Here is a 27,929-nt window from a genome sequence, read left to right as displayed (position 1 = left end):
TAGAAATGTCCTTAAGTGGAGAAGAGTAGGGGTTGGGCTTGATTGATTAGTTGTAGGAGGAAACATAACTTCTAACTAACGTTACAACTTTGCACAGTTATCGTAAATTATATACCATGGTCAATTTATATCGTTTACACGAGTTATTACACGGGTTATTAATTTGATCGTGTTTTGCTAAAGCTCACAGATAACACGCAGCAGCACTATATATCTAGCTAGCTAGGCTTTACTTGTTGATAAAGTCGTTAGCTAAATGCAATTTAACTAACTAGCTAACTAACTATATCTCTCGAATAGCTGGATTCCAAGGTAATTTGCACCAACAAGCTGAGGAATGGACAGTTTTTGAATAATTTCTGTTCGATCACAACATCGCTCATTTACTCATAGACCAGTGGGTCCATCGACCGCAACGGGGCGAGAGGTTTGAAGGCCTGGGGGATAGGTTCGGAATGTTGGGGGGAAACGGGGCAGGAATAGGTACAAGAGCAGGGGGCGCACGACCTGGAAATGGGACTGGGTTGACCGCTCTGCAGGTTAATCACCCAGGAACGAACATGAGTGGTGCCGAAGGTGGAAGGTTTGACGACCGAATCAGACAGTACTCAGCCGACGTGGTGTACAGCGGCTCTGAACCAGAGTCCGACTCCGGGGATGATGATGAGACCATGGGTTCAGCCGGGGACAAAAGAGGGGTGAAACGGGAGAGAGCTGAGATGGAAGTCGCTGCATCGGCGACGTCTGTGGGGCTACCCCCGGGAGGTTATGGCGGTGCAACAGGGGCAAAGCCAGGCAAGAAAACCCGCGGACGAGTCAAGATCAAAATGGAATTTATAGACAACAAACTTCGGCGGTACACAACTTTTAGCAAGAGGAAGACTGGCATTATGAAGAAGGTTAGTTGTCAGTATTCGGTCTCTTTGTTTTCATTGCAGACATGCTGCCGACCTGTGCTCGTGCTCCCACACCTGCGCAGACATTCAGTTTCACAGGCACACGTGTTGGGCTATGGTAGAAATGTTCTTTTGTCTTCGTTTAAGGTTAGGAATACGGTGTGCTTAGGCTTACAATCCATTTTAAAATAGGCGGTGACTGTGCTAACTAGTGATGACCCTTTCTCATGTGATGTAACTTATAGCTAACTAATTGATTTAACCGATTATTTTATCAGACAGTCATACTGAGGCCAAGGTCTCATTTACAGATGAGCCCTGAATTACATAAATCACAGAAATGCACATCAAAATATAAATGCAAGCAGAAAGAAAAACACGGTCATAAAAAAACATCAGTAATAAGGTCCTTAATCAGCTTTCCGAATTGCCCTAGAAGCACAAACATCACATTAAGAACATTTTGAACATTGTTTTAAACATAAGGTACACGAAAGGTAAAAATCAGCTTTTAGGTAGCTCGGAGACCAAAGGAATTTCAGGAGTTAGCCATCCCCGAGACCAGTGTGGAAACTTGTATGTCTCAAGTGTAGTAATGATGTTAGGTATACTTTATGTAAAAGTGCTTTATAAATGAAAACTTACGAATGTGTCATCTTACGTGACATCAGAGGGCCAACCAACTTTCTGGTAGAGAATGCAGTGATGAGTATTTAAATTGTCGCCCCCTGCGTCTAACGACTTTAATGAAGTGGCAGCTGCGTTGATGATGTCGCCATAGTCTGTTCAGTCGAAGTCGGTCCTAATCTGCTTTCTACTATTTAGCGAGAGGCAGGACCTATATATATATTTATTTATTTTTTATTTGACCTTTATTTAACTAGGCAAGTCAGTTAAGAACAAATTCTTATTTTCAATGACGGCCTAGGAACAGTGGGTTAACTGCCTGTTCAGGGGCAGAACGACAGATTTGTACCATGTCAGCTCGGGGATTTGAACTTGCAACCTTCCGGTTACTAGTCCACCACCCTAACCACCCTGCCGCCCCAATATAGGACATGACCAAATATTTGTAAGCACTGACATGATCAATATGAACACCATCATCCAAAGTTCATATGCTTAATTTAAATCAGACATTTTTTATGCACTCTAGAAAACCACATACTTAGTTTTAGCTGCATTCAGTACTAATTTGAGGTCAAAGCCTTTCTGTAATACATTAAAGGCAGACTGTAGTTCAGAGAGCCTGATCAACCGTGGGGGCAATAGCATACACAACAGTATAATTGGCATACAAGTGCAGGTTACAATTTTTTGCAGACAAGTCTATTGTTAGTAAACATTAAAAAGTACATGACCCAGAATCAACCCCTGCGGTACACCTTTCATAATGTCCAGGAAACTTTGATTTTACACCATCAGTAGATATTGAGTTCTATCTGTCAAGTGTTTTATGTGGTAACTTACAGCGAACTAATTTGAGTTCAATGGTCTGAGGCCCTATTCTAGATTTTATTCAAAACACAATGTTTTCATGAATGGTTCTTGATTAGGTTGTCCAGGGTAGCTACTTTTCATGGGCTGCTATAAAGTTGCAGGACTGATTTTAAATGTGTATAGCTATTCGGCTTCTACAGAGGATCAAGAGACTGGTGCGAAGAACGTTTTAATGCATTCCTGCAATCACCTCCCCAAGTTATAGCCAAGTAAAAACATGAGCATGCAAATTCTTGCTGCCAAAGCCACTTTCTTTTCAAGGCAACTCAATATTGTTTGATCTGGCCTGTTTGGTTAGGTATAACACTATTTGCAATTAGGTTGGGTCATGTGTAGGCTGATAACCTCATCCTAGATAAGTCTGTCAAATGGGACTGCAGCATGCATGTGTTCCTCAGGCCTGTGGTCACGTGTCAAGTTTTAATGTCACATGCACAAGTACACTGGAATGCCTTTCTTGCAAGTGCCACAAAATAACAAGGTAGAACAAAAACATGCAAAAGTAAGAAGCTATATACAGGGTCAGGTCCAATACCATATTTACAATGTGCAGGGATACTGGAGTGATATGTATAGGGGGTAAGGTGACTAGGCATCAGGATATGATAGAGTAGCAGTGGCGTAAATTATTATTGTGTGTGAGTGTGTGTCGAGTCATTATAAATGTGTGTGCATGTTTAAAAAAATTAAAATAAAAAATTGATTTTATTTCACGTTTATTTAACCAGGTAGGCCAGTTGAGAACAAGTTCTCATTTACCACTGCGACCTTGCCAAGATGAAGCAAAGCAGTGAGACACAAAGAGTTACACATGGAATAAACAAACGTACAGTCAATAACACAATAGACAAGTCTATATACAGTGTGTGCAAATTAAGTAAGAGGGCGGTAAATGCAATAAATAGGGCATAGTGGTGAAATAATTACAATTTAGCAATTAAACACTGGAGTGATAGATGTGCAGAAGATGAATGCAAGTAGAGATACTGGGGTGCAAAAGGAGCAAAATAAATAAATACAGTATGGGGATGAGGTATTTGGATGGGCTATGTACAGGTGCAATGATCTGTAAGGTGCAATGATCTGTAAGCTGCTCTGACAGTTGATGCTTAAATTTAGTGAGGGAGATGAGTCTCCAGCTTCAGTGATTTTTTTTTTTTTGCAATTTGTTCCAGTCATTGGCAGCAGAGAACTGGGAGGAAAGGTGGCCAAAGTAGGAGTTGGCTTTCAGGGTGACCAGTGAAATATACCTGCTGGAGTGCGTGCCACGGGTGGGTGCTGCTATGGTGATCAGTGAGCTGAGATAAGGCGGGGCTTTACCTAGCAAAGACTTATAGACATGGTCGTGTTGGCATGTGAGTGTCGAGTCGGTGCAAAAATAAAATACAAGGGTCAACTCAGTCTGTGTAGCCATTCTGTCAGCTATTTAGCAGTCTTATGGCATGGGGATAAAAGCTGTTTAAGGAGCCTGTTGGTGTCAGACTTGATGCAGAGACAAGTCTATGGCTTAGGTCGCTGGAGTCTTTAAGGATTTTCTGGGCCTTCCTTTCACACCACTTGATATTGTTGTGAATAGTCAGATTTAATAACAGTTTGATTTGAAACCTTTATCCTACTTACTGTGACAAAATAATGATTTCCCTAATCTTGTTTACATGACACATCTGCATGAAATCAGGCCACCTGATGGGATTTTGATAAATGCACAATGTTCTACCACAACGACCATGTTATTTTGAGGAAGCCTATTTGATTCTGAGTTTGGACATATAAAGTTTGTATGTGGACTCTTTGTAAGATGCATACTTTCAGTTTTTTTCTCAACTTGTGCATAAGCATAGTGAGGCTTGTGCTGCTGCCACATGTGCAGATCAAATACACTGCTGCAGTTGACGTAGCCTCACAAGCCAATAGCCGTATGTGGAGACAGAACTTAAGCAAATCGTACAATCTGGCCAAGTCGAAATCAAGATTTTAATTTGGTAACATCATAACGTGATAATCTTAAAACTGATTCCGACATAGTCTGCAAAGGCCTTTGGGAGTTAAATAATCCCGCTCAGGGCAGGGTACTTTACTGATTTTTGTACCCAGGTGTGCTGTATGCAGCAGGGAGGGGCTAAAAAAAGTTTGTCAACCTCTCTTACAAAATACAGGCAAGGAAGGGGCTGCATAGTCAGTTGCACAACTGAATGCATTCATCTGAAATGTGTCTTCCACATTTAACCCAACCTCTCTGATTCAGAGAGGTGTGGGGGGCTGCCTTATAATCAACATCCACGGTGCCCGGGGAGCAGGTGTTTTTGTGGGTTAACTGCCTTGCAGATTCTTCCCCCTTGCCGGCTCTGGGATTCAAACCAGCAACCTTTCGTTTACTGGCCCAATTCTCTTAACCACTAGACTACCTGCAGCCCCAGGAGGCTCTGGTTCGCTTGTAAAATCAGACTGCAATGTGGAAGGTAGAGTAAGGTACTGCTTTGATGTGCCACAAAATCTGAGCTTTGAGCTATCACTGCTCCTCCATAGTGCACTGCCAAAGCACACACCCCCTCTGGGTGCCTAGGCAACCACAGGGTTCCTTCCACTCTGCAATGAGGCAATACCACTTGTGCATATACAGTGTGGGAAAGGGGATACTGAGTCAGTTGCGCAACTGAATGCATCCATCTGAAATGTGTCTCCCACATTTAACCCAACCCTTCAATCGGAGCGGTGCAGGGAGCCTTAATCGACATCATCGGCACTCAGGGAGTAGTTGTTTGGGTGTTGCTCAAGGGCGAACGGCAGATCTTTCCACCAAGCTGGTTCGGGGATTCGAACCAGCGACCTTTCAGTTATTGGCCCAATGCTCTTAACCACTAGGTTACATACCGGCCCAGGGTTGGTGTGTGGGTGGGTCCGCACAAATGACAGCCTACAGAAAGTGTTGCTGCAAAGTAGAGGACACATGAGAGCTAGTCCTAACTCGCTCAAGCTCTTCAACTCTATATTCTCCTTCCTATCCTTTGCCCCTTCCTGACTTTGTAGCCTTGTTTTCTAATTAACACTGGTTGCTTTCTGATGTTGTCCCTGTTTTATAAGCACCATAAAGTGCATCAATACATTGAATAGCATACGCAGCCAACTGGCCAATGGCTGCTGACAAAACGATCCCATTTCCCTACTACTACTACTATCCCATAGTGCCTGAGAGCCCTGGGCTTGTTAGAGCCATGCTCTCTGCTGCCTAAGGCACAATGTTATGCTTGGCTGCGGGGTTCCCTTGGAAACAACAGCTTGTGCTCACCGAGATGCCGTTTAAAAGCTTTTAAGAAATGGCTATGCATGGTGGAAGGAAGCTTGGTCTAGGCTGCATTAAGTAGGGCACTGGGTTGAGGTGCTATGAGCCTGTGTAGAACAAACATGACCTTCTGAAATGCTGAGTAAGGAATCCTGTTAGTTATATTCATGACATTTCTATTTACAATGTTCCACAACGTTTGCCTTCTGAACGTGGCCCATGCACTGCTCTAAGCAACTAATGCGCTTGTTCAGAAATATTGACCTCTTACTCTCCCAATAACCTTTAGCCTAACTCTCCACTCTTGGCCTTTGTCGGACTACAGCCCAGAGACCATATTGATTGTTCTCTCCAACATCAATAAATAAATGTTTAGATGTGCTTGCTGCCATACCACATTGCATCAGTGTTAAGGAATTGTGTGTGTTTGCTGAGCACATTTGTAGAAAGTGTTCATTGAATATCCATGTACTGCGTTAGGCAGTACATGGATTGTGTTATTGACTGTACGTTTGTTTGTGTAACTTTGTTTTTGTCGCACTGCTTTGCTTTATCTTTGCTCATGAGTTTGTATATGAATGGTTTTGCATTTAGATACAGCTTTTCATGAGGTCTCAAATGACTTGTGAAAAAACCACTAGGCCTAAATGCAAATTATTGTAGTCATTCATCCATTTTGTCATACAACAATATTCACTGAAACTGTAGGCTATACTGAACCTATTACCGTATCACAATTGTAACAATGTATTGATAAAGATGCATGCAAGGGCCTGTTTATCTATTGATGCTAGGGCTGGGCGATATGGCTAATAATTATCACAAGGTGTGTGTGTGTGTGTGTGTGTGTGTGTGTGTGTGTGTTAAATGTTTCATTCGATAACAATAATTATCCTGATATTAATCAAATAATGTTTAAAAATCTGCTTCAGACTCTAGAATGCCTGAACAAACCAAAGGCTTTAATGTTTCTTATTTGTCCGAAGTAGAGCTGTAAACCCTTAAGTCATGAGCAAGAAATACAATTTTAAAATAGTGCAAGTCAATATGCATTATAACTGTTAGCCTAATAGCACATCACAGTTTGTTGGGGTAGTTGTCTTACAAGCAAGAAAAACAAGTCTGTCTACGGTTTCTGGCTTTAAAGCTGCCCTATGGCAGGTCACTATGTTGCCACTTGTGCTAAAAACACATTGTGAGGGGGAGCTGGTTGCAGGAATGCACAGGTAGCGCTTTGCCAGGTGGCTGACATTGGGAAAGTTTTTGGTGGATCTTCCACCAGTCCAGTGGATTAGTTTCACTGTCAGAATCAGGAGATGTTCAGGAGGTCATCTGTGGCTAGGTCATCACATGTCTCATTCAGATAGTCCATGACTATTGTTTTGATGGTTTGGGTGAGCTCTGTTTCACCATCAGGTTTCATGACCTCTGTATTGAACAGGTGTAGTACTGGCTTCAGATAAGACACACTGACATACGACTCACTAGACAGAGCATCTGTGAATTGTAGGAGTGGGGTCAATGCCTGGTTGATGGACTCAAGAACATCTATATCTGTATAGGTGGGAGGTAAGTCCCGGGTCTTGTCTCTGGACAAGACCTGTGAAATGGCTTTCTCCGGCTCTAGTACTCTTTGCATCATCTTTTGACGTGATCACCACCTGGTAAGCGACTCTGTCACCAACTTGTCACCAACTTGTGCTGGGGTAGGTTGTTCTTTTTGAGACACTGACATGTCTCTTCTTTTTCCACGAATAGGAAAAGGCACCTACCACTTTCTTACACACTCCAATTGCTCGATCCACCCATTTTGTCTCTACCCACTCTCTCTAAGAGAAATTAAGAGATTTTAATGAAATGTTAATCACAGCCATCCCTTTAGTTATGTACAAATGTAATATTTATTAATCAGTTGATGGAGAGAGAAAAAAGACATTTAGTTACATTTAGCTTCATCTAACCAATCACTTCAATATACACAATTGACAAGGTTACTTATCAATGGCCAAGTGCAGAAGATGTCCAAAACATTGCAGTCGGTTCCATTTGTTGATTTGAGCAGCCTTTTCCCCAGAAGGCGAGAGCGTCAATGAGCCCCTCTGCTATAGCTTCAACTGTGTGGTCGTCGGGAAAGTGTGATGTTTGAAGGCATTTATTTAGAAGATGCCATTCTGTGAGGCTAATATAAGGCTCTGACGTGTGACTAGACCACCGATCAGTGGTGGTGGTGGTGGTAGTAGTAGCAAAATATGTAAAACAACTACCCTAAAATCACTTCAGAGAAACCGATTTTGTAATTTTGGTGCGTATAGAATGGAGTCATGAGTGCATTCAAGTGTGTGTTCTGTATACGGGATGACATGACTGTGGGTGGAAAGGGCTACATTAAGTTTGATTTGATGCCTGATGTTCTCTCATCCCTCTTCCCACTCCCCCAGGCCTACGAGCTCTCCACTCTAACGGGAACCCAGGTCCTCCTCCTGGTGGCCAGCGAGACAGGCCACGTCTATACATTTGCCACACGCAAGCTCCAGCCCATGATTACCAGCGAGACGGGCAAGGCGCTCATCCAGACGTGCCTCAACTCACCTGACTCGCCGCCCCGCAATGACCCGTCCACCGACCAGCGCATGAGCGCCACAGGCTTCGAGGAGACGGACCTCACCTACCAGGTGTCGGAGGGTGACTGCTGCACAGAGCCCACCAAGGTGAGGTGGTTACAGTCTCCTGGGGTTAACGCAACCGATAGCTGCTTCAGAGCATCTGGGTTACCATGCATCAAGTTAACTAATGCTGTCTTATATGGTGCTTTTAGCCTAGCAGTTGCATGGAGGTGTTTTTTCGAACTCCTAGATCAACAAACCTGTTGTCACTTTTTTTGCATACTGTGCGTAATAATAATAATAATAATAATAATAATAATACAGTATGTGGAAGAGGTATATTGTTGCTCTGTTCATTCTTTATCCTGTTGGGAAATGGGCACAGGCTTCAGAACCAAAGAGGTTTGCTAGGTTACTATGCAGTGCTGGAAAGAGAACCAGTGTAGAATGTCTTAACTTGTAGTAGCATTCCCTTGAAAAGCAAAGGTGTTAGCGGTCTTAGAATTAAAGGCACTAGCCAGTGGTAGTTTCACCTCTTTATTCTGGTAAAGTGTGTGTGTGTGGGAGAACTTTCCAGCCTGAGAAACCTTTTGTAGCCACCAAAAAAATGTATTCACGCAACAACAACAAAAACTGGATCAAAGTCATAGTACAACATCACAGGACCATCATTTTGCTTAAACGGTTGACATCACTACATGGGTCCTTAACCCATCGGTCAGCTTTGGTTAAACTGGTACGTCTCCTTAGACTTCACTGTTATTCATGGGCAAATGAAAAACAAAAAAATGCTTCACAGTAGATTGAGAAAATAATATTTGGCCTCTTTGTCCATATATGGGATGGTTTCCTCTAGTTTCTCTCTTGGCAGAGGGCTGATTGCATTCCATATAAGCTGCAGCTGTTTTCAGCGTTGGTTGGAGACCGTGATTTTCAAGGAAACGTGGTGAGCTCTATGTGAGGAGGTTCAGCGATGTACACCAACCTGAGGCTAAATCTTTTGCTTGAGTAAATAAAAAGGGCCTTTGTTGGGCTAGTTTTGCGCTTTATTGTCAACCACTTGTTCTCAGTTTCATCTCTCACCTGGCTTAATACCGAGGGGAATAAACGGTAGCTTCCTCGGATGGTCATGTTGCTGGTTAATTCACCAGGCACAGGCCTACACTTTTCGCTTTGGAAATATAGCGTGAGCTACACAAGTTCACATGAATATTTTTATTAATGGAAGGACCATTGACCCCCATTTTAAAGCAGAGAAGCTTATGATAAGTGACAACAAATCATGTCATGATGTGCAGTTAGTTTAATGAAATGGAAACAAATGCGGTAGTGTTAATTATGAGTGATTGGTGAAGATTCTGGATTTTTCAGCTCATTAAGCTTCTTTACTCAACCAAAAGCCAGACTTGCTTTGAAATACAAGCGGTTGTTGGTGATGAACTACGGTACTACTTTAGCTCACAGGTGCCGTGGTGGGAGGAATCCTCACTGCTCACTCTGTGGAGAGAAAGTTTCTATTTAAAGGGGTTTCTGTCTGACTAGTCACCTCTGCTGTGGTGTTGTGCAAAGCACTGATAGAAAGACAGAGTGCAGATGACAAGGTAGAGCCGCATGCTGGTGCAAGTAAGTTGTCAGGAACACTGAAATACAGATGGACAGGGACGCTGTTCAGGAGCAAAAGTGGGCTGGGCTTGGGTTCTGGACTCAATCAGACCACAGCCAGACGCCCACAGTCAGTGTCATAACAAGAAACAGGCCATCCAACGCATAACCTAGTTTTTCATTGTTTGCTTTGCTCTCAGTAAAGAGAGTGAGCCCGTTGCATGGTGCCATTTCCTGACAGGTGAGCCCCGGGGTGTTTGTTTACTAGTTTTGTCCCCTCTTTTGGAAGAGACTCGTTCAGCAAATGTTTATGGAGGAGGAAATGGACTTGTGCTCAGAGGGATAACTTGTTCAAATAGGCTAATGTAGATGTCCTCTAGAAAGAAAAAAGGAAACCAAGTGCCCTAGACTAGAATGCACTATAATGAATGCAAGACACTGAATGCGGTCAGTTGAGTCGATTTATTTTCGCTTTATGGGCCGAGTGTCTGAGGGTTTTCACTCCACCTCGTACTTGATTGATGTATTAATGTCACTAATTAGTAAAGAACTCTCCTCACCTGGTTGTCTAGGTCTTTATTGAAAGGAAAAAAACCTACACTCTGCCCTCCGTGGAATTAGTTCGATACCCCTGAGGTAGTACCTCCCTGTGGGCCCCCAAAAAGGCTAGGGTTAAAATGTCCCATCGTTGACACTTTGATCCCGGTTCCTTCAATTCGATACCGGTTCCAAAGATGTTTTTGTGTGTGAATCATTGATCATTTAATTAGGTTTCTGACTATATTCAATGGAAATAAGTATAACCACTAACAAATGTTGTTTTTTACATTTGATTTACATTTTCATAAGCGCTTCAAAGGTAAATTTTTAGTGCTGCTGGAACAAAGGTGCGGCTGAATGCAGCATTGCTGTCGGCACACTTGACATTTCCTGCTGTTGAGTAGTAGCCAGCCAGCCTACTACCAAAATGTTTCTGTTCAAGTTTTCCCTTTGCAGTTTGTTCATTGACTAGCTTTAAACTAAGTCAAACTGTTACATCTTAGTAGAACTGCAGCACACATCTGTGCATTTTCTCTCCGCTGCGCTATAAGCAGGACACACGTAAACAATGCAGGTGATGGTGAATACACCCAATGCAAGCTCAGAAAGTACATGGCAACTATTAAAGTGGCACTCCAGTCTCCTTTTCATCTCATTTAACACCTGATTTACTTAAAGCTGCAATATGTCACCTTTGGGCGACCCGGCCAAATTCACATAGACGTATGTCATTCTCATTGAACGCAAGTCTATGAAACAGTATATCTGTTTTTACAGTGCCTTGCGAAAGTATTCGGCCCCCTTGAACTTTGCGACCTTTTGCCACATTTCAGGCTTCAAACATAAAGATATAAAACTGTATTTTTTTTGAAGAATCAACAACAAGTGGGACACAATCATGAAGTGGAACGACATTTATTGGATATTTCAAACTTTTTTAACAAATCAAAAACTGAAAAATTGGGCGTGCAGAATTATTCGGCCCCCTTAAGTTAATACTTTGTAGCGCCACCTTTTGCTGCGATTACAGCTGTAAGTCGCTTGGGGTATGTCTCTATCAGTTTTGCACATCGAGAGACTGACATTTTTTCCCATTCCTCCTTGCAAAACAGCTCGAGCTCAGTGAGGTTGGATGGAGAGCATTTGTGAACAGCAGTTTTCAGTTCTTTCCACAGATTCTCGATTGGATTCAGGTCTGGACTTTGACTTGGCCATTCTAACACCTGGATATGTTTATTTTTGAACCATTCCATTGTAGATTTTGCTTTATGTTTTGGATCATTGTCTTGTTGGAAGACAAATCTCCGTCCCAGTCTCAGGTCTTTTGCAGACTCCATCAGGTTTTCTTCCAGAATGGTCCTGTATTTGGCTCCATCCATCTTCCCATCAATTTTAACCATCTTCCCTGTCCCTGCTGAAGAAAAGCAGGCCCAAACCATCATGCTGCCACCACCATGTTTGACAGTGGGGATGGTGTGTTCAGGGTGATGAGCTGTGTTGCTTTTACGCCAAACATAACATTTTGCATTGTTGCCAAAAAGTTCAATTTTGGTTTCATCTGACAAGAGCACCTTCTTCCACATGTTTGGTGTGTCTCACAGGTGGCTTGTGGCAAACTTTAAACAACACTTTTTATGGATATCTTTAAGAAATGGCTTTCTTCTTGCCACTCTTCCATAAAGGCCAGATTTGTGCAATATACGACTGATTGTTGTCCTATGGACAGAGTCTCCCACCTCAGCTGTAGATCTCTGCAGTTCATCCAGAGTGATCATGGGCCTCTTGGCTGCATCTCTGATCAGTCTTCTCCTTGTATGAGCTGAAAGTTTAGAGGGACGGCCAGGTCTTGGTAGATTTGCAGTGGTCTGATACTCCTTCCATTTCAATATTATCGCTTGCACAGTGCTCCTTGGGATGTTTAAAGCTTGGGAAATCTTTTTGTATCCAAATCCGGCTTTAAACTTCTTCACAACAGTATCTCGGACCTGCCTGGTGTGTTCCTTGTTCTTCATGATGCTCTCTGCGCTTTTAACGGACCTCTGAGACTATCACAGTGCAGGTGCATTTATACGGAGACTTGATTACACACAGGTGGATTGTATTTATCATCATTAGTCATTTAGGTCAACATTGGATCATTCAGAGATCCTCACTGAACTTCTGGAGAGAGTTTGCTGCACTGAAAGTAAAGGGGCTGAATAATTTTGCATGCCCAATTTTTCAGTTTTTGATTTGTTAAAAAAGTTTGAAATATCCAATAAATGTTGTTCCACTTCACTTATCTGTCCCACTTGTTGTTGATTCTTCACAAAAAAATACAGTTTTATATCTTTATGTTTGAAGCCTGAAATGTGGCAAAAGGTCGCAAAGTTCAAGGGGGCCGAATACTTTCGCAAGGCACTGTATATGCACTATTTCTATGCTTGCTGTACTTAAGTTTCGTTTTTGCATCTTTTACTTAAAAACCCCTTAATAGGGATAGCCCCCTTTTTTTCAATTTTCGCCTAAAACGACATACCCAATCTAACTGCCTGTAGCTCAGGACCTGAAGCACGGATATGCATATTATTGATACCATTTAAAAGGATACACTTTGAAGTTTGTGGGAATGTTAATTTAATGTAGGAGAATAACACATTAGATCTGGTAAAAGATGAAATGCACGAGAAAGGCCATACTTTCAGATAGGAGTATAGCTGTCATTTAGATTTTGGCCATCAGATGGCAGCAGTGTGTGTGCAAAGTTTCAGACTGATCCAGGGAAGAATTACATCACTGCACAATTATGTATCAAGTCTGCCAGGAGTTTGTCCAAGTGTGCCGAAATGATACGTTTTCAAGTACATAACTATAGAGAACATACAAAAATGCTATGGTAATAAAACAATTTAAGTTTATACACCCAGGAATGTCATAGATGATGATTCATTAGCTTATACACTTTCACACATCTAGATGGCCGGGTAGGGTGGGTGTGGAGCCAGAGACAGCAGTGGGGTCAACCTGTAGACCCCAATTCCTACATTTGATGTATTGATGTATGTAACATAAATGTATGTAACATAAAAATGGATTTTATCAAACAACTATGCTACATTTTATGTCTGGAACCCTGAGGATGACAAATCGGAGCAAGATTACTGAAAATAAGTACATTATTTACCTTCAGAGGGGAATGTATCCAACCAGTTGCCGTGATACATTTTTTGTTGTTGTGCATTTAAACAATAGCATGGTATTTTTGTTCACTGTAGTAATAGCTACTGTTAATTGGACACTGCAGTTAGATTAACAATAATTTAAGCTTTCTGCCCATATAAGACATGTCTATGTCCTGGAAAGTTGGCTGTTGTATACAATGTCATTCTAGTAAAATTAGTGCACATTAGCAACAACCGTCCTGGTTTAGGGACACCCATCCCGTAGAGGTTAAAGTTTTGGACACCAGCTTAAAATACAAGATTTTTGGTTATGGAAAATAAATATATATATATATATATATATTAAAAAATTCATTCCACAGAGGGCCGAGTGTCCAAGGGTTTTCGCTCCTCTCTTGTACTTGATTTATGAATTAAGGTCACTAATTAGTAGGGATGCAGAATATATTGGTGAACATATCGGATGTCTAGTGTAACGCCGATGTGAAAAAATGATGTCAAAGCTGACGTGCATACCTATATAACGTAGATACATAACATAATGACACCACGTAAAATGTAGCGCTACACCTGCAACACAGCATTCCTAACCTAGCCCCCTATGTCTGCTGTGTGAATCGAGCAGTCAACAAGTCGAGCAGTCATTTGAAAGAGTAACATTTCAGCGAGACAACTCAGGAGAAATCCATTAAAACCAAGATAATGGAATTCATTGCCCTTGACAATCAACCGTTCTGTCGTGGGTGATGTTGGCTTTCGCCGACTGGTCGAGCACCGGTACACACTACCAAGTGCGCTATTTTTCAGATGTTGCCCTATCGGAGTTGCACAGTAATCGTGTCACTGCTTCAGATATACTATGGAATGGCGTTTGGGTCTTCGCGTGTCAAAGATACAGTAGTACTGTCAAAGCTGTATAAAAAGTCTGCAAACACCGGCCCCAAACAATGTGTTTACAATACCGCGTTGGTAATAAAGCATTTGTTTGACCGCAACTTCTGGGGTAGCTAGCTTCAGCTTGGTAACTTTACCTAGCTAGCACCAATACAATCAGCCTGAAAACAATGACCAGTAGAAACCTCAGTTATTTTCGTTCTTAGCAATGATTTATGAATCCTTGTGAGTAAGTATTTTTGTTCGCCTATTGAAATTTAACTTCAGTTCATGAAAATAAATAGTCAACTTAACCCTGTTGCCCAAAGCTAACGCTATAAGCAGCCGGCTAGCTTCCTCTGGCTAGTGAGGCTCGACCGGACCGGGAAGTGTTGTGAAGCTAGCCACAATAGTGGAATTTGCAATTTTCCTTCAAAATAAAAGTATGTAATTGACAGTGATGCAAATGTATACAAATAGAATTATGCCATACTTTTATTTTGAAGGCTAACCACAAAGTCCACTAATATTAACCTGTAGTGACACCCCATCCTATGAACGGGACCGTTGTCATCATCTGACACTAATTAGCATAACGCAACAGAAATCTTCCTATTCATGAAAATCACAAGTGAAATATTTTGTTAATCACCCTGTCGTCTCAGATTTTCAAAATATGCTTTACAGCCAACGCTAGACAAGCATTTGTGTAAGTTTATCATAGCATAGCGCCTTGCTAGCAGCAGGCAACCTTGTCACGGAAATCAGAAAAGCAATCAAATTAAGTTGTTTACCTTTGATGAACATTGGATGTTTTCACTCATGAGACTCCCAGGTAGACAGCCAAAGTTCATTTTTCCCCAAATATTATTTTTGTAGGTGAAATAGCTCCGTTTGTTCTTCACGTTTGGCTGAGAAATCGCCCGGAAATTGCGGTCACCACAACGCCGAAAAATATTCAAAATTAGCTCCATAATATCGACAGAAACATGGCAAACATTGTTTAGAATCCATCCTCAAGGTGTTTTTCTAATATCTATTCGATAATATATCTGTCGGGACAATTCGTTTTTCACTTGGACCGATTGGAGTAATGGCTACCTCTGTATTTTACGCAAGAATCTCTCTCGGAGCCACCATGTGTGACCACTTACGCAATGTGGCCGCCTACGGCTATTCTTCAACAGAAATGTGTAAAACTAAGTCACAATGTAGACACCTTGGGGAATACATAGAAAGTGTAAGCTCGTTGATGGTACATTCACAGCTGAATAGGGAGTCATTGGAACGCAGCGCTTTCAAAACCTGGGGCACTTCCGGATTGGATTTTTCTCAGGCTTTCGCCTGCAACATCAAGTCTGTGAGTATAACAGAACATCTTTACAGTTTTGGAAAAGTTAGTGTTTTCTATCCAAAGCTGTCATTTATATGCATATTCTAGCATATTTTCCTGACAAAATACGGGAACATTTTATTAATTTTTTTCAAAAATGAAAATACTGCCCCATAACACCAAGAGGTTAAGGAAAATATTGGATATTTGTATCGGCCAAAAATGTCATCTGTGCATCACTACTAATTAGTAAGGAACTCCCCACCTGGTGGTCTAGGGCTTAATTGAAAGGAAAAAACAAAAACCTGCAGACACTAGGGCCTCCATGGAATGAGTTTGATCACCCTGATCTACACTACTCAACAAAAATATAAAAGCAACATGCAACAATTTCAAAGAATTTACTGAGTTAGTTTATAGAAGGAAGTCAGTCAATTTAAATACATTCATTAAGCCCTAATCTACAGATTTTTACATGACTGGGCAGAGTCCCCCCCCATAAAATAAATGCTCACCAACAGGTATGTAAACAAACTTGTGCCCAACATTTGAGAGAGAGAGGCACTTTTTGTGCATATGGAACATTTCTGGAATCTTGTATTTCAGCTCATGAAACATGGGACCAACGCTAGTGTTAAAATATATTTGAGATTCTTCAAAGTAGCAACCCTTTGCCTTGATGACATCTTTGCACACTCTTGGCATTCTCTAAAACCAGCTTCATGAGGTAGTCATCTGGAATGCATTTCAAGGTATATTATTTTAAATGTATATTTAATATATTTTCCTTTTATTATTTACTAACCCTTACACCCCTCCCTTAATTGGAGTAAACTAATGGACAAAAATACTTAGGCTTCTACATACTTCACCTTATACATACTATATACACTGCTCAAAAAAATAAAGGGAACACTTAAACAACACAATGTAACTCCAAGTCAATCACACTTCTGTGAAATCAAACTGTCCACTTAAGAAGCAACACTGATTGACTACCAAAGCAAGCGGCTTTGCTCTTGGCGAGCTACACAAGCATATTTAACTATTTTCTTTGGTAGTTTGCCAATTCAAGCGAGGGGTCCTAAGCCTCAATTATTTCCCAGCATTGTTTGTTCAAATTGGAAAATGTTCTCATCTCGCATCCCCAGACTCAAATCTGCTTTGCTTGATTTTCATAAAGCTAGTTAGCACACCAGCTTGCTCACAAACTACTCCAGGAGTTGAAGCTTAGCCCTTCAATGGAATCCTTGACATGTATCAGCAACTTGTAAAATCTAAAAACACTCAGTGTGCTGACTGATGGACAGAGTGCATTATTTACCTGCAATGTTTCTCGGCATGAGAGAACGCAAATACATTTGGTTGGTACGTCCCCTTATATTTGGTTGGTACGTCCCCTTTTATATTTGGCTATCAAATTATCTACATATCATAAGCTACATAAGTAAATATTCTCTCCAAATGCACTGATAACAGATCAGTAAATATCTCTCCTGCTTTCTCCTTTTCTTAGGACATGATGAAGCCGCCGTTCACCATGGCCAATCTGCCTGCCGGTGTCGACACCCAACCTACGTCGACGTCTTCTTCCTCCACCACCTCCTCCGTGGCCATGCACTTGCAGAACAGCATCCCTGCCACCTGCTGGCAGGTCTCGGCGGGCATCAATACTCACAGTGCCACCAGCTGTGCCAACGGCACGGTGCTGAAGACCTCGGCCACGTCAACGAGCGTCATGCTACCTGGAGGGTTCACCCTCATGTCCGGTGAGTGAGGGGGGGGGTCCGTCCTGTTTGTTTTTTTTGTCTCACTTTCTTTGCCTCATCATTACCCAACTTATTGACTTGATTTATCTGTGTTGCACCCAACTTTATTTACTTCTATTCACCCTGCTGAATTGTTCCCTTGTTTCAGAATTGCCCTTTTTTTTTTGGTTGAGAATATTGCATCCCAATAAAACAAAAAATCCTCTGGGGCTTTTTGGCTGTGTTTGCATGTGATTTGTCTGTGTGACTGTTTTGACTGAGTGTGTTTTGTTTGAGTCTGTGTTGTCTGTGGCTGTACATTTTTCTGTGAAACTGTCTGTATTTTGTCTGAGGCTTTGTTCTGTCTGTGTTTGAGTATGTTTTGTCGGTGATGCTGTGTTTTATGTGGCTGTTTTGTTTGTGTGGCTATGTCCGTTTACCCTCTCTTTTCTTTGTCTTTCTCGCTGTGTTGTGTGTTTTCTTGGTCTATTTGCTGGTTCCACTGCGTGAGACCTGGGCACCGCTAATCTTCTCTGCGCGTCCTCTAGGCGCACCGCTTCCCCTTGGCACGCACACCATTCCACTCAGTCAGCTGCAGGCCCTCCAGGGCCCCTTGGCCCAGACCAGCATCACCACCGCAGGGCAGGGCCAGCAGACCACCCTGCTCCGCCTACCTGCAACTGTCTCGCTCACAGGTCAGGGGCTTCTTCACCCCGCCACGTTTTGTTTCCTTGCCACGATACTTCCGAGCATCAACTCTCCCTGTATTGCAAATCAACCCCTAGCTCCTAGACTTTTGGGCAATATGGCAACAATTCTGACTTAATGGGGGAAAAAATGGTCTGCACAACAAATAATCTTCAATGATTTAATTTATTCTCTGTATGACCGCAGCCGCCTTTAGTGTACAGCTTAACCAATTTTGTTATATTTTTTAGATGATTCTGCCTTACCTATCAGAGGGCATGATGGAGCTACCACTATTTTGTTACATACATCCAATCTTCTCCGATCAACCATGGGGTTGATTTGGGATTTCTCCCTCTGTCTGCATGCATCTCTCACTCTGTTGATGTTCGTGTCGAGTGTCTCCAAATTGAGCCCAGTTTGTTTGCATCTAGCTGTTCAAAACTGTATCTCCCAATATCTCTATGCCTGTCTGTTAGTGTCCTTTTCGAGGTTTGTCTTTACCTCACTGTCTCTCTATTAGAGGTCAACCGATTAATCGGAATGGCCAATTACTTAGGGCCGATTCCAAGTTTTCATAACAATCTGCATTTTTGGACACCGATAATGGCCGATTACATTGCACTCCACGGGGAGACTGTGTGGTAGCGTGTGCAGCAAGGAGCCAAGGTAAGTTGCTAGCTAGCATTAAACGTATCTTATAAAAAACAATCAATCAATCAATCTTGGGGCCTCCCGGGTGGTGCAGCGGTCTAAGGCAGTGCTAGCTGTGCCACCAGAGATTCTGGGTTCGAGTCCAGGCTCTGTAGCAGCCGGCCGCGACCGGGAGGTCCATGGTCTGGTTTAGGGAGGGTTTGTCCGGCAGGGATATCCTTGTCTCATCGCGCTCTAGCGATTCCTGTGGTGGACCGGGCGCAGGGCACGCTGACCAGGTCGCCAGGTGTACGGTGTTTCCTCCAACACATTGGTGCGGCTGGCTTCCGGGTTGGATGGGCATTGTGTCAAAAAGTAGTGTGGCTTGGTTGGGTTGTGTTTCGAGGACGCATGGCTCTCGACCTTCGCCTCTCCCGAGTCCGTACGGGAGTTGCAGCTATGAGACAAGACTGTAACAACTACCAATTGGATACCACGAAATTGGGGAGAAAAAAGGACGTAAAAAAAATAAACAATCAATCTTAACATAACTAGTGATTAACTACACGTGATTGATTGATATTACTCGTTTATCTAGCTTGTCCTGCGTTGCATATAATCGATGCGGTGCCTGTTAATTTATCATCGAATCACATCCTACTTCACCAAACGGGTGGTGATTTAACAAGCGCATTCGTGAAAAAAAAGCACTGTCGTTGCACCAATGTGTACCTAACCATAAACATCAATGCCTTTCTTAACATCAATACACAACTACCGTAATATCTGGACTATTAGGCACACCTGAATATAAGCCGTACCCACTGAATTTTAAAAAAATATGTATTTTGTACATAAATAAGCCGCACATGTCTATAAGCCGCAGGTGCCTACCGGTACATTGAAACAAATGAACTTTACACAGCCTTTAAACGAAACATGGCTTGTAATAAAAATGGCAGTAAACAGTAGCCTACCAAGAAAGTCATTGGTCACGATCTTCCTCCTCCTGTGCACTGAAACCACTGAAGTCATCTCCTTCGGTGTCGGAATTGAATAGCCTCAGTTGAAACACCTCGGCCGTCTGCTCTATGTGTGTTGAACCAGTCTTCAAGCTCATTTTCTAGTTCGGGCCATCTGCTTTTCTTCCCTCTGAAAGCTTTTGTTGAGTCAGTTCCTCACGCTGCTGTTTCCAACGTCTTATCATCGACTCATCAAGGCCAAGCTCACATACAGCAGCTCTATTTCATTTTCCAACAGCCAGATCGATCGCCTTCAACTTGAAAGCTGCATCATATGCATTTATCTGTGTCTTTGCCATGATGAGGGTGACAAAATGACTACCGTAATCAGAATGATGGGAAGTTTGAGCGCGCTCGATTTACGTCACATTATGTGACGGTGCTCAGTTTTTTTGGCGGCATCGATCTTGTGAAAGCGGGAAAAATCCATAAATTAGCCGCGTCATTGTATAAACCGCAAGGTTCAAAAAAGTAGCGGCTTATAGTCCGGAAATTACAGTATATATTTTTAAACCTGCACATTTAGTTAATATTGCCTGCTAACATGAATTTCTTTTAGCTAGGGAAATTGTCACTTCTCTTGTGTTCTGTGCAAGCAGAGTCAGGCAGTTTGGGCCGCCTGGCTCGTTGCGAACTGTGTGAAGACCACTTCTTCTTAACAAAGACCGTAATTGGGCCTCCCGGGGGGCGCAGTGATTAAGGGCGCTGTACTGCAGCGCCAGCTGTGCCATCAGAGACTCTGGGTTCGCGCCCAGGCTCTGTCGTTAACCGGCCGCAACTGGCCGCAACCGGGAGGTCCGTGGGGCGACGCACAATTGGCCTAGCGTCGTCCGGGTTAGGGAGGGCTTGGCCGGCAGGGATGTCCTTGTCTCATCGCGCACCAGCGACTCCTGTGGCGGGCCGGGCGCTAACCAAGGTTGCCAGGTGCACAGTGTTTCCTCCGACACATTGGTGCGGCTGGCTTCCGGGTTGGATGCGCGCTGTGTTAAGAAGCAGTGCGGCTTGGTTGGGTTGTGTATCGGAGGACGCATGACTTTCAACCTTCGTCTCTCCCGGGCCCGTACGGGAGTTGTAGCGATGAGACAAGCTAGTAGCTACTAAAAACAATTGGATACCACAAAACTGGGGAGAAAAAGGGGTAAAATTTCCCAATTTTTTTTTTAAAGAGACTAATTAATTTGCCAGAATTGTACATAATTATGACATACCATTGAAGGTTGTGGACAGCAATATTTAGACTTGGGGATGCCACCCGTTACATAAAATACGGAACGGTTCCGTATTTCACTGAAAGAATAAACATTTTGTTTTTGAAATGATAGTTTCCGGATTTGACCATATTAATGACCTATTTCTGTGTTTTATTATAGTTATGTCTATTATTTGATAGAGCAGTCTGACTGGGCGGTGGTAGGCAGCAGCAAGCCCGTAAGCATTAATTCAAACAGCACTTTCCTGCATTTGCCAGCAGCTCTTCTTGAAGCACAGTGCTGTTTATGACTTCAAGCTTATCAACTCCCGAAATTAGGCTGGCAATACTATAGTGCCTATAAGAACATGCCAATAGTCAAAGAAAAAAAAAATAGTCAATATGAAATACAAATGGTATAGAGAGAAATAGTCCTATAATAACTACAACCTAAAACTTCTTACCTGGGAATATTGAAGACTATTAAAAGGAACCACCAGCTTTCATAAGTTCTGAGCAAGGAACTTAAACATTAGCTTTTTTACATGGCACATATTGCACTTTTACTTTCTTTTCCAACACTTTGTTTTTGCATTATTTAAACCAAATTGAACATGTTTCATTATTTGAGACTAAATTAATTTTATTGATGTATTATATTAAGTTAAAGTAAGTGTTCATTCAGTATTGTTGTAATTGTCATTATTACAAATGTATATATAAAAATTGGCCGATTTTAATCGGTATCGGCGTTGAAAAATCATAATCGGTCGACCTCTACTCTCTCTGCATCTCAGTCTCTCTCTGTATGTTTGCTTGAGCCTGGGCTTTAGTCTCGCTTTACATTGCGATAAAGGCAAGAATACTAACATTTACAATGCAGTGAGAAGCATGTTTTTTTATCTCCTTATGATATTTAAATATGGTGCTCTGCTTGCAAGCAGTCACAGGAGAGGGCTCATTTGTTGATGGGACAAAGATAGGCAATGAGGATGGATAATAAGGACTCATGGAAGGGTAAACCGGAGCTATATTTTAGGGACAAGGAGCGGGAGGAGTACGGTAGCTAAGTCAGTGTGTAGATAGGGACAGGAATATAGGGAAATGGATATTTTAGTCTGTTCACTGGTCAGTGTTTGTTACTGAATGGTTGTGTGTGGGGGGGGTCACATTACAGCTGTTACTGATGGTGTGTAGCCCAGCTCTAACCTCTTATCACAAGAAAAGGCAAGTTGAAGCCCTAAGTTATTTTTGAGCAGGGCTAAAAGTAACCCCCACCCAGAGACAGAAAAAAGAGTGAGTTGAAAGTCCCACACTTGTGTCCAATGTACCCTCACTTTTTTTTCTGCACTTGAATGTTGTGAAAATTCTGTGCAACTTCCAGCACGCGTTTACTGTGAACACTGAGGCTGTAGCCACTAAGTTAGTTTTTACAGTGGCCAATTAGGCGACTGGCTACTTGATCATAATGTAGGCCTACCGGAGTGACCTAACATCAAAAACAATGGAGATAATGCATCCCATAAAATTAACACTGAAATAGCTGTTCAATCATTCAGCCAACAGTAGCTGCCAATGTACAATGTAGGCCTACATTCCATTAGATTTTTGAGGGAAAAACATGCAGGGTTTGACATTAACCTGCTTATCCACTTGTCCTTCAGATAAGGAGGTGACTGAAAATGTTGTGGTGTGTGATCCAATAAACCACTTTACAAAATTAAAATGCATTATCAATCCCATACCATTATTACAGAGATTCAGGCAAATTACACACATGGCTACATGCAGCTCTCACTTTGATCTCAAAACAAGCACATCTACTCACGCTGTAAACACAGTCCAATTCAAAGTAAACTGCACAGATCCATATACTGTAAGACAATGGTCTATTTGCATATAGGCCTACTGCAGCTTTGATAGGTTATGACGCACTGGTCTGTGTAGAGTATGGGCTGAGTCATGCGTGTCAATGGGATAGAATCCTATGATGATGCGTTCTGCCTACAACAAAATCTCTTGCATAGTTTGTTTTGTTTCTGTATATTGCATGAAAAGTGGCTAATATTGCTTTGATTCGATCACAATCGCCACAGTAAAAGGAAACCATTGATAGTGTTAACTAACAGGGAAAACTCTAGAAAGTTGAGTGTAGTTTAATCTTGTGCTTCTCTCAGTGGGCTAATATTTCTTCTGCGCAGCAGTCCCGGGGCTACTGCGTAGACACGCGCAGCTTAGAGGGAACATTGCTTGTGTCAGTTTTCTCACTTGGACATCATCTTCATGAACTGTAGTGAATGTAGGCTAACAATGGGGAAATTCTTTAAAATTGTCAGTAGTAATAGCCCAAGTACTTAATTTATAAAATCACAACTGCTGAAAATGGAACACCTTTGTGTTAAATAGTATATCTGACAGCTGTATAGATGGGGATTCTGTGTTACTTTTCTGTAGGTCTGTTAACCCTTGCTCAGCCACTTAACTGGTACACACCACTTCACTAACCCATTCATATTTACCACCAAAATGTAGTTATGTACCTATCAAGGGTAACATGCAAACGTGGCTTCCTCTAATGAGTGTGCGAAAGTAGTTGAATGGCAAATGTAATATTCTCACTCTACGTGTGTGTGTGCGCGTCTTTGTCAGGCGGAGGGATGGGCCAGCAGCTGCAGGCCATTCAGGTTCACCCCAGCAGCCAGCAGAGCTCTGTGAGCCACAGTGACCTCTCCCACATCACAAGCAACTCCACAGGTAAACAACAACCACCATACACTCACAGCAGCCTGTCTGCTTATGAGCCCATTTGACTATAATGCCAATATGATTTGAGGGGGTAAACAGCGATGAGATTATTAGTATTGAGGGGGGTTAATGTTAAGTGTTAAATTGCTATATGATGACTAGTAGGCTTTTTACCCCACTCTCAAACGTGACAAGCAGCAGTCTGTTGACGTAATAATGAAATGGGCTCCTTGATGGACCCAATCCCAAGGATGAGGGTCTGGAATGACTGGTGTAGCAGAGCAGTAGCCCCATCTGGAGGGCAAATGGAGAGACTGACTTGAGTGCTACTTCTCAGTGGCAAGTGAAATTGACCTCTAGGCTCTAGCTCTTCCTCACTAGGCATTCCTATAGATCTGAAAGCACTGGACAGGTATTGACAATATGGTAATTGCTTTTCCTTGCCTTCTCATAGGCTGAGATACTGTTTACACTCGCATTATCTGATAACCATGTGTATGTGACCAATAAAATAGTATTTGATTTGAGCTGGTCTTGTCTCCACCCTAACAATGGGAGTCATCCCAATGGCGGGAAGGCAGGCGGTCTGCTTATCCTTGACTGATTTTGATGGAGTAAACCCTCTCGCTATTGGGCCCAGTTTTTCAGAACTTTTCTGATTTCGGCAATGGGATTGGATGAAATGTTCGATACATAATTTTAGAAAAGAGAAAAGCGCTCAGTATAGTGATGCAGGTCTTTAGCTGTTGTACAAATGAAATTGTCATTCCAAACTTTATCCGCAATGTTATATTCCCTTGTGTGTTTCTCAAACATGTCAAATCACAAAGGTGTCTGGATCCCCTTCAATAATAGAGATTTGGTTGTGAAACAGTTTTTCCAAACTCAAAGGTAGTGATTATGATCGTTTTGATGCCATAAATGTGGCTGTTGATCCCACTGGAAGGGTGGATATAGAATGGTGAAAGGCACTACAACTGAGAAATGTCAATGTCACTAAGGTGGGGAGATCAAACAACAGTATTCCATCCGAAAACCAAAGGTAACTAATTTTATGAAATGCTTGATTGCAGTATTGGTATGTGGTCATTTGTTAAATTGAGAAGTGTTAAATTGAGAAGTGTCAAATATCATGTACTTGCAGTACAAGTAATATGCAGGCTGTTTTTAATCTTACTTGCCTTTATTAACATCGGTCTTTGTTTCACTATGACTGTGTAGAAGAAGTAACATTTAATGTTGAAGTCACCATTGTATGAATGAACCATGTAGAATATTGATATGCATCCCTCATTGCCCTTGTTGTCCTGTCTCCCTAATTGTCTCCCTAATTCAGTGAGCCTCCCCACCACCATCGTCACGTCCTCAGTGCCCTCATCGATGGGTGGTCACATGATGTACCCCGGCGCCCACACTGTTATGTACGCCACACCTACAACCTCGTTGGGCGACGGCAGTCTGACTGTGCTCAACACCTTCCCACAGACAGCCCATACACAGTCCCATGACCCCGGTGAGCCAATCAGAGTCCAGACACCACAACTGGCCTAACAGGGCACTGATATACAGTGAGCTCAAAGTATTGGTACAGTGACAACTTTTTTGTTGTTGTTTTGGCTATGTACTCCAGCATTTGGATTTGAAATGATACAATGACTGAGGTTAAAATGCAGACTGTCAATAATTTGAGAGTATTTTCATCCATATCGGTTGAACTGTTTAGAAATTACATTACAATGTCATATCATCATGATGTCACTATCGACGGTGGCTGTCAATCATCCTCAATAGACGATGCTATCGTAATATCGGCCAACCCTACTGGCTCGTTTATGTGTGCGATTTAATTTATTGGATTCGTTTTTCCCATCCCAACTAGGCGCTGTATCGCAGGTGTTCCTCACAGGACATCCTGGGACAGTTCAGATCCCTGTGTCAGCAGTGCAGCTCCACCCGGTAATGACACCCATGTTCCCTGTCACCACAACTCTGTTACCTCAACACTACCCTCATTGCTCAACAATACTGTCACCTAATCCCCTCTCCTTTTGACCTGTAGATGATGATTGGTCAGCAGTCAAGCAGCAACCTCACAGAGCTTCAAGTGGTCAACCTGGACGCCCAGCATCACTCAAAGGATGATTGACCCACCCACATATCAATAGACTGCTTTACCCAGACACACATTTAAATGCACACACACCAGGGGATCACTGACGCCTTGCCAACAGACTGCCACCCCCTATTTATTACTGCCTTTTCACAGCAATTATCTTTTTCTTCTTCTTTAAAAAAAAAAAAAGACCTTGTAAGAATATGCACACACACTTACAAAGGATTGAGGTGTGGTACTGCCATTACTTTGTATACATTTTTGTATATTTGTCTTATTTTCTTTCTCTGCAAGAGTAGCTTGGCTTGACATATCCACACATTGCTGGGGCTACAGCTTCACATTTCAATCAGACACTTGTAGTGTGTGCACATACTGGTTATACGTATGTGAACTGAAGAGGTTTTAATATTTTGTTCTTCTTACGAATGTATTCTCTTTTAAGCCGCCTGGGTATCCAAATGTTGATTACTTATTTTTCTTATGTTGGCATATGAATGATGGCTCTACACTACCAGTTGCTGTCATTAGGGTAATCCTGTTTTTATTTCATTTCTGGGGGGGAAATGTACCATTGATGCCAGTATCTATTTGCTGATAATGAGATATATATATCATTAACAAAGCATTCCCCTCAAAATCAAGCAAATGTCAAATTGACATATTTGTACCTTATGACTCTGCCATGTAGCTTGACTGCTATGCTTCTATGCTGTGCTAGAGTGGGCTGATACACTGACTTGCCCTTGTACTCGGGCTGGGTACCACCGCTGGTTTAGGTCGTGCCCTATCATTCTGTAGGTTAAGGAATTACTTTAGAACATCGCAAGGTTAATCTGGAAGACTGGCGCAGGCATTTTTTCTCTTCTGTGTGAATCTGCTGCTGCATAGATGGTACTGTATTTCCCATCAACTACTGAACTATTACCCCAATTGTAATGGGGTGTTTTCAGGATGCTGGTTATGATTTCAATATTGAAGGACATTGTCTTAGTACCTAATACCCATGTTTTTATATATTTTTTTTACACATACAAGTATGCCAGTCTAGACCTATTACAGGATTTTGAAGATTTAACTATCTGGGTTGTGTTCATCTGGGCTCCCAAGTGGTGCAGGGGTCGAAGACACTGCATCTCAGTGGAAGAGGTGTCACTACAGTCCCTGGTTCGAATCCAGGTTGTATCACAACCGGCCGTGATTGGGAGTCCCATCGGGCGGTGCACAATTGCCCAGCGTTGTCGGGTTCTGGCCGGAGTAGGCCGCCATTGTAAATAACAATTTGTTCTTAACTGACTTGCCTGGTTAAATGTAAAAAAATATATATTAAATTAGGCACCAAATGGAAGAAAACTACCATATCAAAGCCCGTTTAGCCCATATTTTAGAAGTCTGCTCTGCAATGTTGGGTGTTAGTATAACTGCACAAGTGTGGTTTTTAAAGAGAAAATCATCAAGCCAGTATTTATCGGTATGGTTCTCTTGAGCTCATCCGTTGCCATCATGAGGGAAAAACAACATCAAAATGTTTAATGGGTAGTAATGTTAATTTACTTTTGTGTTAATCCTTCAAGGGCAAGCACCACTTTCTATCACTTAACTTGCCTGAAAAAAGACACACACACACACACATACAGCTTCATGCCCACATTCTCTACCACGTGAACATCTTTTGAGATGGTTTTTGACAGTTAACCATTGTCACCTATGTCAAATATCTATTCTTCAATTTAAATGTATGAATAAAAATGTTTGTAGACAGTCACCAATATTTCCCCACTTCCTGTATGAAACAAACTGAAAAAGAATGGCTGTAATTGGGCTCCCAAGTGGCACAGCGATCTAAGGAACGGCATCTCAGTGCTAGAGGTGTCACTACAAACCCTGGTTAGATTCCAGGCTGTATCACAACCGGCCGTGATTGGGAGTCCCATAGGGCAGTGCACAATTGGACCAGAGTCGTTAGGGTTTGGCCGGGGAAGGACGTCATTGTAAATAATAATT

At 42.2% G+C, this 27,929-nt stretch overlaps 1 protein-coding gene across 2 annotated transcripts; it reads left to right on the top strand.

Annotated features, from left to right (window-relative positions):
* Positions 1 to 27,690, top strand: LOC112230415 (serum response factor). 2 transcript variants are annotated; one of them, XM_024396709.2, is made up of 8 exons: positions 1 to 899; positions 8,115 to 8,384; positions 17,305 to 17,557; positions 18,085 to 18,231; positions 23,717 to 23,821; positions 25,149 to 25,325; positions 25,692 to 25,768; positions 25,872 to 27,690. In XM_024396709.2, exons 1-8 carry the CDS (start codon positions 456 to 458, stop codon positions 25,956 to 25,958), a joined length of 1,560 nt encoding a protein of 519 aa, XP_024252477.1. In that variant the 5' UTR covers positions 1 to 455; the 3' UTR covers positions 25,959 to 27,690. The 2 variants fall into 2 exon arrangements, with proteins under 2 accessions (XP_024252477.1, XP_024252478.1); XM_024396710.2 differs by lacking the exon at positions 18,085 to 18,231 and having other exon boundaries at positions 5 to 899.
* Positions 27,691 to 27,929: the final 239 nt, after the last annotated feature.

This window comes from Oncorhynchus tshawytscha, linkage group LG32 (assembly GCF_018296145.1).
Source record: "Oncorhynchus tshawytscha isolate Ot180627B linkage group LG32, Otsh_v2.0, whole genome shotgun sequence".
NCBI classification, from domain to species: Eukaryota; Metazoa; Chordata; class Actinopteri; order Salmoniformes; family Salmonidae; genus Oncorhynchus; species Oncorhynchus tshawytscha.
This window is presented reverse-complemented; position numbering and strand designations above follow the sequence as displayed.

Coding starts and splice junctions, on each gene's coding strand:
- LOC112230415 (XM_024396709.2), top strand. CDS start 456: ATGTTGGGGGGAAACGGGGCAGGAATAGGTACAAGAGCAGGGGGCGCA. Junction 25,326..25,691: donor TACACAGTCCCATGACCCCG/GTGAGCCAATCA, acceptor CATCCCAACTAG/GCGCTGTATCGCAGGTGTTC. Junction 25,769..25,871: donor CAGCAGTGCAGCTCCACCCG/GTAATGACACCC, acceptor TTTGACCTGTAG/ATGATGATTGGTCAGCAGTC.